Source organism: Orycteropus afer, unplaced genomic scaffold (assembly GCF_000298275.1).
Source record: "Orycteropus afer afer isolate SDZICR_OR568_19922 unplaced genomic scaffold, OryAfe1.0 scaffold00006, whole genome shotgun sequence".
NCBI classification, from domain to species: domain Eukaryota; kingdom Metazoa; phylum Chordata; class Mammalia; order Tubulidentata; family Orycteropodidae; genus Orycteropus; species Orycteropus afer.
This window is the reverse complement of record NW_006921593.1, coordinates 13375639-13386819: the sequence shown is the minus strand read 5'-3', so window position 1 is coordinate 13386819 and position 11181 is coordinate 13375639. Positions and strand designations below refer to the sequence as shown.

General features: G+C 55.9%; 1 protein-coding gene across 1 annotated transcript in view; it reads left to right on the top strand.

Moving 5' to 3' along the window:
* SDK1 (sidekick cell adhesion molecule 1) overlaps window positions 1–11181 on the top strand; it is a 661119-nt gene that overhangs the window by 506886 nt on the left and 143052 nt on the right. The window contains exons 21-22 of the mRNA XM_007942892.1: window positions 436–627; window positions 5235–5356. Coding sequence (XP_007941083.1) covers window positions 436–627; window positions 5235–5356 — 314 coding nt within the window. The remainder of the gene's footprint in view (window positions 1–435; window positions 628–5234; window positions 5357–11181) is intronic.

Sequence of the window (11181 nt, the reverse complement as noted above, 5' to 3'; positions counted from 1 at the left end):
AGACAGGTGGGGTGGTTGAAGAGGGACAGACAGATGGGGTGGCTGTAGGGGGCAGACAGATGGGGTGGTTGTAGGGGGCAGACAAATGGGTTGGTTGAAGAGGGACAGACAGATGGGGTGGTTGTAGGGGAACAACAGACAGATGGGGTGGTTGGCATTCATGGACACAGTATAGACAGGCCGCATCTTTCCACAGGAGCATGGAGGGTGGGTTGGGACTCGGGGCGCCATTCCAGGAGTGATGTGGGTTCTAACAAGCCTTCATCAGAGAAAGCTGGGCTCCCTGCTGCAGTTCCACCTCTCGGAGATAGGGACCCAGCATTCAGCCTCTGCTGACCTCCTGGTGTGTAGCCTTCACCCTGGGCCGCGGGAGCCCCCAGCCTCCACCCTCGGCCGCTGGAGCCCCCAGCCAGTGCTTCCCGTCTTATTTTCTAGGCTATCAGATCTCCTGGGAGGTGTATGGGAAGAATGACTCCCGCCTCACACACACCCTGAACAGCACGACCCATGAGTACAAAATCAAAGGACTGTCATCGCTCACCACCTACACCATCGAAGTGGTGGCTGTCACTGCAGTGGGCACTGGGCCAGCCACCTCATCCACCATCTCCTCCGGCGTCCCCCCAGGTCAGTAAACTCACAGGGGCTTGTCTTGCTAGTGCAGGTCATACGAGATTCCTGACACCCCAAGTCCTAGCACTGTGTGCTTTGAAGAGAATGTGTTAACTTCCTGCTAAGAACCAAAAAGAGCTCCATGGCACAGCAGTTAAGTGCTGGGCTGTGAACCAAAGGGTCGATGGTTCAGACCTACCCAAGGGGCTCCACAGGAAAAAGACCTGGCAGTCTGCTACCATAAAGGTCACGGCCTGGGAAACCCCGGGGGGCAGTTCTCTGTCACATGGGGGCACTGCCAGTCAGAGTCGACTCGAGGGCACCCGGCAGCAACAGCAGGACCCTTGAGAGGGAGGTGACGGTGACCTAACTTGACCCTTTGCCCAGGCCTTTTGATCCCGGCCTGAAGGCACTGGCTGGCACACAGTTTGAGCTCAGCTGCTGGCCTAAAGGTTGGCAGTCAGCTTCTGTAAAGATTAGAGCCTGGAAAACCCTATGGAATGGCTCTACTCTGTAGCATGCAGGGTCACTAAGAGCTGAAACTGACACCAGGGCAAAGGTTTTGATGGTGGCTTGATACTGTTTCCAGCAGCTTCTAGCAGCACATGAGTGAGTGGGAATGGGTCCAGGAGAGCTGCAGAGAGCTGGATTTCATCGGAGCCATGATCGCAAAGCTGTGAGACACCAAACTGGCATGGAGGTTCCTGCCTTCCGGGTGCTGTTGTGTGGATTCTGACCCACAGCGCCCCTAGAGGACAGAGTGGAACTGCCCACAGGGTCTCCAGGGCTGTCAGTCTTCACAGAAGCAAAGCCCAAGCCACACCCACTGCCGTGGAGTCCATTCTGACCCACAGCGCCCCTAGAGGACAGAGTGGAACTGCCACAGGGTCTCCAAGGCTGTCAATCTTCTTGGATACAGACTGCCTCCTCTTTTTCCCGCAGAGCAGCTTGTGGGCTTGAACCAACAACATTTCTGTTAGCAGCCGAGTGCTAAACTGTTGTGCCACCAGGGCTCTTTCCTGTCCTTCCCGCAAACAATAGATCAAGGGCCGTCCATAAGTAAAATGCAGCCTTTTTTACCAGAGAAATAGGAAATATTCATATTCAAATGAAGACCAGGGAACATAAAACTTGACTCGTGCAACCAATGAACATTTGGGTTTTGGATAAGAGAAAGCGGAGCAGGTGTGAAGGAAAGATAAAGAGATGGGGAGAGGGGCGTTCCGATGGCTGGGCAGAGTCTGCCCGTGAAGGGCGGTTGCTGAAGGTGCTGAGTGGCGCAGGCAGGCCTGGGTACACCTTCCGGGTCCAGACTATCTCCCTAAACACTCAGCACGCACAGTTCAGCAGACAAAGATTCTCCACGATTTCATGGTTCATGCCGACAATCGGTGTTTTTCTAAGGAATTCACACACACATATGGATGCAAGGAGATACTGTGGGGTTGCCAGTTCAGGACCAGCTGGAGGCAGCGTGGCCTCAGTTCCATTCTTTGATTAAAGCTGCGAGTCTCTGACGTTTAAACCACGGCGATTACGCTGGTCTTTGAGGGAAGGTGTTGTTGCTCGGGGCTGTGGAGTGGATTCTGACGCACAGCGGCCCCACGTGGTAGATGGAACTGCCCCACAGGGTTCCCCGGCTCTCATCTGTCCGAGAACAGATTGCCAGGCCTTCCCCCATGGAGCTGCTAGTGAGTTTGAACCGCTGACCTTTCAGCTAGCAGTCGAGACTTTAACTACTGTGCCACCAGGGCTCCTAAGACCGAAAACCACCACGAAACCCACTGCCGTCAAGTCACTTCTGCCTCTTGGTGACCCTGTAGGACAGTGGAGAGCCGCCCCATACGGTTTCCCAGGCTGTACCCTTTACTGGGGCTGACTGCCACATCTCTCTCCCAAAAGCTGCCGGTGGGTTAGAACCGCCAACCTGTTTGGGTCAGCAGTTGCGCACTCTGCCCACTGCACCACCAGGGCTCCTAGTGTCCGTGAACAGCATGTATTTCAAGTAGTTCAAGCTGGTCCCCATGGCACGTGTTTGAAGTAGAGTTCACTCTTTGGTAACTGTGGTGATGACAATGGTGGTGACGGTGAAGGTGGCGGACTGTGATCTGTGAAGAATGGCCACCAGGACACTCAGGTGGCCCTGGAAGCACCAGGCTCGAGCTGCCGGGTTTCCTGGATGGCTGGGTGCCCTCTAGCTGGGCAGGAAAAAGGGCTAGCTCACCCCCATTGTGCCTGCATGTGCCCCCAGGGCTGTGGGCGTAGAGGCCCCGGGGGCGGGCAACCCTGTCAGCCTTCACTTCCCGGCCCATCACTTTCCGGCCAATCAGTTCCCAACCCGTCACCTGGCGCTGAAGCCCGACCCGACCCGCTCCCGGCGCTGTTGGCTGGAAGCAGAGCCACGGGGCGCTTCCGGGTTGGGGGCTGCGTCCTGGGGCTGACAGCTCCACCCCTTAGGACAGGACGGCTGGGTGAAGACCCCAAAGGGCTGACGAGGAAGGAAGGAGCACCTTGGCCTTCGAGGCAAGCGTTTTCTGCTTCAAACTCTACGTGACGGGAAAGGGCCAGGGTTCCTGGAGACCCTGGCAGATACTGAATGGAGGACCAGGGTGGTCATGGTCCCTGGGCGAGACCTCGTCGTAAATGGCAAAGAGGGAAACCGAGCTGCCACCTGGACACACTTCTGCTGCTTGAGTGACACTGGGCCATGTTTCTAAAGGAGCCTGGTGGTGCAGTGGTTAAAGTGCTCGGGTGCCGACTAAAACGGTGGTGGTTGAAACCCACCAGCTGCCCTGCAGGGAAAGAGGAGGCAAACTGCTTCCACACAGATTGCGGCCTTGGGCGCCCTTTGGGGCACTTCTCCCTCCTCGAGGGACGCTGTGGGGCAGAAGCGACTGGGTGGCAGTGGGGTTGGTTTGGGGGTTTTCCGTCATTTTATGCCGTTTCAATAATTCTAGTGACGATACTACACGATGCTGGAAGGAACCTGTGAACCCTCGGTGCTTCTCTTCAGAGTGGGGAGCCTGTCGGGGGACTGCCTGCCCGGGGCCTCTATTCCCCGAGGAGGCGGCAGCCCCAGGCAGCCCCATGACGAAGCCTTTGGCCACCTTCCGTCTGGGTGGTCTGTCACTTTGCTGTGGTTTGGTGCCTCCTCGTCGAGTTGCCAGAGCAACTGAGCGCAGAGAGTGGGAGGGATTCTGCTCTTTCACCTGCGTCTGGTTGTCTGGGAAACCAGACCCAGGAAGCTGAGGGGCTCAGGACTGAGCACCTACCCCATCACACCGTCCAGAAGCCATGCCAGGGCATCCACGTGTCCACCCGTGTCCACCAAACATGCCATTCCCGGGCATGTCCATGTGTCCACCCGTGTCCACCAAACATGCTATTCCAGGGCATGTCCATGTGTCCACCAAACATGCCATACCTGGGCATGTCCACGTGTCTACCCATGTCCACCAAATGTGCCATACCCGGACATGTCCACATGTCCACCCATGTCCACAAACATGCTATACCCAGGCATGTCCACAGGTCCACCTGTGTCCACCAAACGTGCCATACCCGGGCATGTCCATTTGTCCACCCTTGTCCACCAAACATGCCGTCCCCGGGCACTGCCCACATGTCCACCAGATGTGCCATCCCCGGGCAGGTCCACCTGTCCACTGCCCATGCCGACCCCGGGCACTGCCCACGTGTCCACCGCCCGTGCCGACCCCGGGCACTGCCCACACGCCCACCACCTGTGCCGACCCTGGGCACTGCCCACCCTCGCGGCCCCTGTGCCCACCTCGTTGGGGATCGCCCTCTTTTTCACTGCCCCTCTGCTTTCCCAAGCAGGACGTCCTTCTCCCGAGACTGGTCCCGCTGAAAACATGTCCGAAGTACAGAAAGCAAGGGCCCGCCCCTCCGTGCCGAGGAGCACGCTGCCCGTGTTTCCTCCAACACGGGTGTGTCCGTCGTCCGGCAGCCCACGGTGCAGTCGGCGTTCGTTGCCAGCACCGCAGTGCACATGCCTCAGTTCTTCTGTCTTCTTTACTCCTTGTCCAATCCTGTAAAGATTCACTGACTTGGAAGCCCTGTGGGTCAGCTCTCCTCTCCTGTGGGGTCGCTGTAAGTTGGAACCGACTCGACCACAACAGGTTTCTCTGGACAGAGCTAAGGAGTCCTGATGGCAGAGGGATTAAGTCCTTAGCTGCAAACCAGGCGGTGGAGGTTCAGACCCACCCTGCGGCTCCATGGGAGGGAAGACCCGCCCACCCGATCCCGTAACGGTACCAGCTTAGGAAACCCGCTGGGGCGGTTCTCCTGTGAGCTGGAGTCAACTCAGTGGCACCCCACAACACCAGCATGTACAGACGAATGAGACGTGTGTGAGGTCACATCAGTGCCCTGTCCCCTGATGTCCCTGCAGAGGCGCAGAGCTGGGGTGACCCCACTAAAGTACAAACCATGCTGTGAAGACGGTTCTGGGGGTCGCTCTCTGCCTTCCAGTTGCCGTGGTTTTGCAAACAAGTCCCCGTCATGTTGGGGCATTTTGAACTGTTGACTGGCACGTGCTGGAGACATTCCTAGGTTGGGAGCAGGTCTCAGTCTCTGCGTCTCCTCCCATATCTCTCTAGAGCTCCCTGGCGCCCCATCCAACCTGGTCATTTCCAACATCAGTCCGCGCTCGGCCACGCTCCAGTTCCGACCCGGCTACGACGGGAAGACTTCCATCTCCAGGTGGATCGTGGAGGGACAGGTACATGGCCTGCTGAATCGGGGAGTGGGGTTTCCCGACCACAGCACGTGGACCGGGACTGGGGTCAGCTGGGCGATGCGCTGAGTGATTACTCAGTGGTTGCAGCCACTGAGGGTGGGGTCGGGGGTCGCAGGGTTTGGAGGGAAGGTCCCTGCTGGCGCAGATGGTGAAGCGCTCCGCCGCCAACCTAAAGGCTGCCCCTTGGAACACCAGCATCACCACAGGAGAGAGGCCTGCCAATGTGCCTCCATCGAGGTCGCAGCCGGGAACACGCCGTGGAGCACAGTTGTACATGAGGGGCCTTGGGTCGGCATCGATGCGAAGGCAGCGGGTTTGAGCTTTGTTTCGGTTTTCAGCATTAGGACGAGGGGAACTAGCCGGGAGAGGGCGTGGCAGCACAGGGTTTGGAACCCAGCCGGGCTCCCACAGGCTGAGATCAAGGGCCGGTGGAGCTGCGCCCCTTTCTGGAGGCTGTCGGAGGGGACCCGTTTCCAGCTCACCCACGTTGTTGGAAGGATTAGCTACTTGCGGTTGGAGGACCAAATCACCAGGTCTTTCCCCCTGGAGCCACTGAGGAGGTTTGAACCTCTGGTCACCAGCTGTGTGCTTTGGGTCTGCTGCTAACCTTCCTGCTGGTCTGTTAGTCAGGCTACTCACGTGCTACTCCCATACAGTTTTGATTATCGAGGCTTTAGTATGTGCTCTGTGTATACCAAGTAGACATTAAATTACTAACGAGTTATTTCCACTCTCCCGCCCCAGTACACACATACATACGTTGCTTCAGTGTTTTCAGGATTTTCTTGGCTACCCTTGCTGGTATCTTACAATGAGGAGCCTGTCTCTCTGGGCAGGTGATAGGTCTTTTCATTCGTTTAACTCTGCTTTTGCCAGGCCTTTTCTTCTTGGCGGGAGCTCTGCGCTCACACTCCTGTATTCCTCGTGCTCTGAGGCAGGGAAGGGGCGGGCAGTCCGTGGACACAGAGGGATGGCAGGAAGAGCAGGGGCCTGCCTGGATCGACCTCCTGGCTCCCCTTTGTCTCCCTGTGGTCCTGTGCGCGGTTCCTAACGCCTTTGAGCCCCAGCGTCCTCGCCTGTGGAATGGACTCGGGAGTCCTCTCTGCCGGCCTGTCGGGAGGATTCATTAGGGTACACAGGCATAGCACTGTAAAGTTTATTTTTTGGGGAAAAAGGGTACACCATCTCAACAAATCCCACACACACATTGCTGACACTGTTCAAGTTGTGCACCCGTTTTCGCTGTCCTTTCCAAGTGGCCCCATTGCCCCAAACCCCCACAGGGTTTTCTCAGCCTTTCGAGATGAGGTTGTCAGTTTGATCCACAGATAAACCTTTGAGAGAGCAAACAGCTCAAGGCAGACCTACTTTATAACTGGGCCGAACTGTACTCTAGTTCAAAGCCGACACCCCAAGAAAGCTTTGCTTGAGGGTTAAGGTTTAAAGGTGATTTCAGGGGTAAGAGCTTCAGCGTCTGTCGGGCCTCCATGGCTCCGGAGGTTCTGGGTTCTGTGGAGAATTTGAAATCATCTTCTGTTCGCCCCCCTTTGGATCAGGATTGTTCCACAGACGGACGTCTGAACAGCAGTGGTGGCAGCCAGCGCCTCAGCTTCTCTGGTGCCGTGTTTGTTTTTGTCACATTTTCTGACAGGGTAACTGGTATATGGAAACACAGTTGCTTTTTGATATCGTTTCCGAGTTTAGTCAACTTTACCCCATTCTTAGTGCTTTTACAAGTAGTTAAGTCGTTTGTCTTCACGGTGAGTTCTCCGGCCGGCCTGCTGCTGTTGCTCATTTCCAGGTGAGCGTGCAGAGGTGAGTCCCATGTGCGGGGTTCCCACACAACCTGTGGAGGCAGGATTGCCCCAGGCCCTCTGGCCGCCGGCTTCGCACCCAGGGCGGCAGCACATGGCCTGGAACTCCTCTTAGTCCTACTGTGGCTTTCTGGAAAGAACTCACCCTTCTGTTCGTAGTGACAGTTTGGATTCTTTGCATTTATTTGAATCTTTTTTGAAATGTCTGTCCCGTGTCTGTTTCTTCCTTCCGTTGGTTCACTTTATCATCTTAGTGAGAACTTCTCGTAGAATAGAGAACTGGAGCAGGCACCGAGGACCTCTCTTTTGTTCCTGACTTTAAAGAACTCCTTTGAGGGCTTTGTCGTCAAGGATGACATTTACAACATTTATGGGAGACCTTTCTCTTAGTAGCCAGCCTGTAGTGGGTTGACAGTTCCTTCCTAATCCTGACTTTGCTTGGGGTTGTTTTCGGATTTTTAAAATCATAACTGGGATCAATTTTACGGAATTACATTTTTGTGTCTCCTGAGTTCTTTGGGTAGATGTTCCCCTGTCGTCTGTTAGTGCGATGATTTACGTCAGTGTTGGAATGTTCCCACGTCCGATGTTCCTGACGAGCACTGTGTAGTCATGAGGTTGATTTTGTTGAATCTTATTTAGTGTTATTTTTGGTTAAGGTTTTGTGCATCATTCATGAGTGAACTTGGCCTTGTATGTGTGGGTGCAGTTTGGTGTTTAATGTCAGGGGTTTACGTCTTCCCCAGTTTTCCTAAACAAAGACCTAGCTGGGCCTGTGTTCCTTGGTCCCAACTAGCCGTCTCTCTTACAGAGAGGGGACCATGTCTGCATCTTCAGAGAGTGCTAGGAGAGTTCAGTACACACCAGCGTCAGACCCCACCTCAAATCCACTCAGTCAGCATCTCGGGGCAGGGGCCTGGGCATTGCTGTGCCAATGTGCTTTCCAAGGGGCAGGGTTGGATGAACAGTGTAGCCTCGCGTCAGGAGCAGCGCACGTGCCGGGTCTCAGAGGCGGAACCTGCTCAGTGGCTGGCCCCTTACCAGCAGTCGAGAGTTTGAAGGTTCTAGACCTGATGCCCCCACCCCTTCTGGGGGAGAGGGCTCCCCCATCCACAGGGACGGAGGTGAGGGCTCCCCTACCCACAGGGACGGAGGTGAGGGTTCCCCCATCTACAGGGACGGAGGTGAGGGCTCCCCCATCCACAGGGACAGAGTGAGGGCTCCCACGTGTCTTTTGGGGAACATAGTTCAGTTTGTCATGTTTGGTAAAGCACATTAGAGCAGGGTCAGGTAATAAGCCTGGAAGGCAGGTGATAACCATTAAAAATGAGTGAACTCGGAACGAGACACAGTAGGAGGTCCTGGATAGACTAGGAGATAAATGTGAAAAAAACTCAAGATTATAAAAAAGACCAGGCTCACTGGTCTGATAGAGACCGGTGGAACGCCCCAACCATGGCCCCTAGTCACCCTTCAGGCCTAGAACTGAACTCAGCCCATGGCTCAACTTTCAGTCAAAGCACAGACAGGCCTGTGGGGTGAACGTACACCAGGGAGGTCCCACTCCTTAGAACAACCAACCCTGCGAGGTGCAAAGGGCAGCACTGGACGGGGAGAAGGCTCGGAGGCAGGAGGGGAGGTGGCATTCGGGTCACTGAGTGGGGACCGTTTCAGAGTTGGGTTTTCCTGCTGGACAGACACTGCTTCCTCTGGGCCCTGGCCCTCACACACCGGGGATTCTTGGAGACGCTCCCATCCTCAGGGAAGCCCGGGGCTCCGGGGACAGAGGCCCCACCCCGCAGCCCGTCCCCGGCGCATGACCCTGGCGGTGCCTCAGTCCCTCCTCCCAGCGGCTTGTCTGCTCTCAGTGGGATCCCTTGCCCAGCCAGGGCCCAGAGGTACCGTAGGTCCAGCTTACAAGACTCTCGCTGCTGTAGGCGAAGCCTTCTAGAGCATTCAACACCCGATGCCCCTTAAATGGGGATCCCCATAGATCCAGGCTTTCTAGGCTGTGGGCCACTCCGGTGACCAGCCACCCCTCCATCATTTGAGAAGTTCCTGACGCCTGCTGCAGGCCTGGCCCTAGGCTGGCATGCAGAGTCAGACCCACGAGCTATTTGACAATTAACCAAAAAAAACTTCCCAACCCATTGCCACGGAGCAGATTCTGTCTGGTGGCGATGTGCGTTTCGGAATTCTGTCCCCCAGAGTTTTCTCAGCAATAACCGTTACAGGCTTCCAGCACCACCGAACGGTTCACGTCACTAAGCTTTAGGTGAACAGTTATGTGCAAAACGTTTGTGCCACCCAGAGACTCATTGGACCACTGCTCATGTTAAAACCAGGGAGGGGTATAACAGAGGCTTGCTCAGGGGCCCAAAGGACACCCAGAAAGAGGGGCTGAACACTCTCAGGCTGTTGCAGAGGGTTCCGGAAGGAGATGCCACCGGTGCCACATCTGGAGCTCCGGGGAAAGCTGGCCCAGGCCCAGAGCGAGGGTTGGCCCCCGGGTCCAAGTCTGGGTGCTTGACGGGCTCCCGTGTGACGGTGGGGTGTGTGGTTTTCATCCCTCGATCTGTCGTCACTCATGTCTCCTGTGCACAAGTTCGCTTCTGACCCTCCGCTAGGTCTAGATGCATTAGGAAGGTCGGCTGACTTAGAGTTCCCTTTAGTCAACCGTGGAATGAAAGACCGTCTTCACTGGAGGGACCGATGTGGGCCCCTGTAGCAGGCTGATGCCCAGGTGTGGGTTAAAATCAAAGGGAGAAGGTGGCTCTTACAGGTGTTTCTGTTCAGTAACGCTCTGCTTACTCAGCCACCTTTGACGGGAAAGTGAGCAGACCCCGTCTCCTTGCGTTTGCACCAGGCACCATAATAGGGGAGAAGGCAAATGTTCCATGTTTCCTTTGCCCCTTGTGTTGGCCTGCATGGTGCCTCCACAAGCCCCTGCTGCTCACAGCCACTTCCTGCACTCTAATCACCAAAACAGCATCGAGTCTTCTGAAAAGGCTGTTTGGAGCAGGGGCTCCTGTCATGGTGATGCTGGTGGTGACGGTTTGACACAGATGAAACCACCTCCTTTCCAAAAGCAGAAAGGAAAGGGCAGGGACGCCCACACAAGGCTTGTTTGTGCCGTATAGTAGCCATTTGCTTCAAAGGAGCTGATTCACAGAGTGTTATGGGCTCGTAAAATAAAGTAAGAGTCTGTTTCGCATGGGGCTCTCTGTAAGTAAAGAGTAGTGGAAACAGAGCCTGCAGGTAAGATGCTTAAAGATGCCCAAGGTCGCCCAGCGGAGTCCACAGCCACGTCACCTGCAACGACACATTCCTCGGAGGTGTCGGGACGTGACCAGCACCCTCCATCTCCCACGTGTGCTTTCTGCCAAGGGCCGTGTGTCGGCTGGTGAATGGGCACCGTAGGCTTCATTTCATGTTTCTCTGTGCTGACGTACTTCGGACCGACGAGGACATCTCATAGGATGTATGAGGTTTTCAGTTTCCCGAACGTGCCCTTGATCCAAGGCCTCCAACAGTACATTTCTCTGAGGAACGTATGCAAGCGAAACCGCTGTCTCTGCCAACGCGGGTGCCGCCATTGTCTTGCAGAAGCCAAGATGCTTGCATCCTGGGTGCTGGCGTTTTTGTTTGCTTGGTTGGGTTTTGCCGGAAGTCTTGCCTGAGAATGTTCGGGACTGGCAGCTCCCTTCTGCCCCCGTCAGACGGCGTTCCAGCTGCTCTCCTCCCTCAGGCAGTACCTTAGCTCAGGCTCCGTGCTGGCCCTGGAGCCTCGGAGACCAGACAACACAGCCCCTGTCTCTGCTGTGGCTGCTGGTTGCCCCGGAGGTGGCTCTGACTCGTGGCAGTCTCGGGTGCAGCCCAATGAAATGTTGCCCAGTCTCGAGCCCCCTTCACGATCATTGGTGTATTTGTGGCCACTGGGCGCTCTCCCCAAGGGTCTCCCTGCCTTCACTGGCCCGCCCTTGACCAAACACG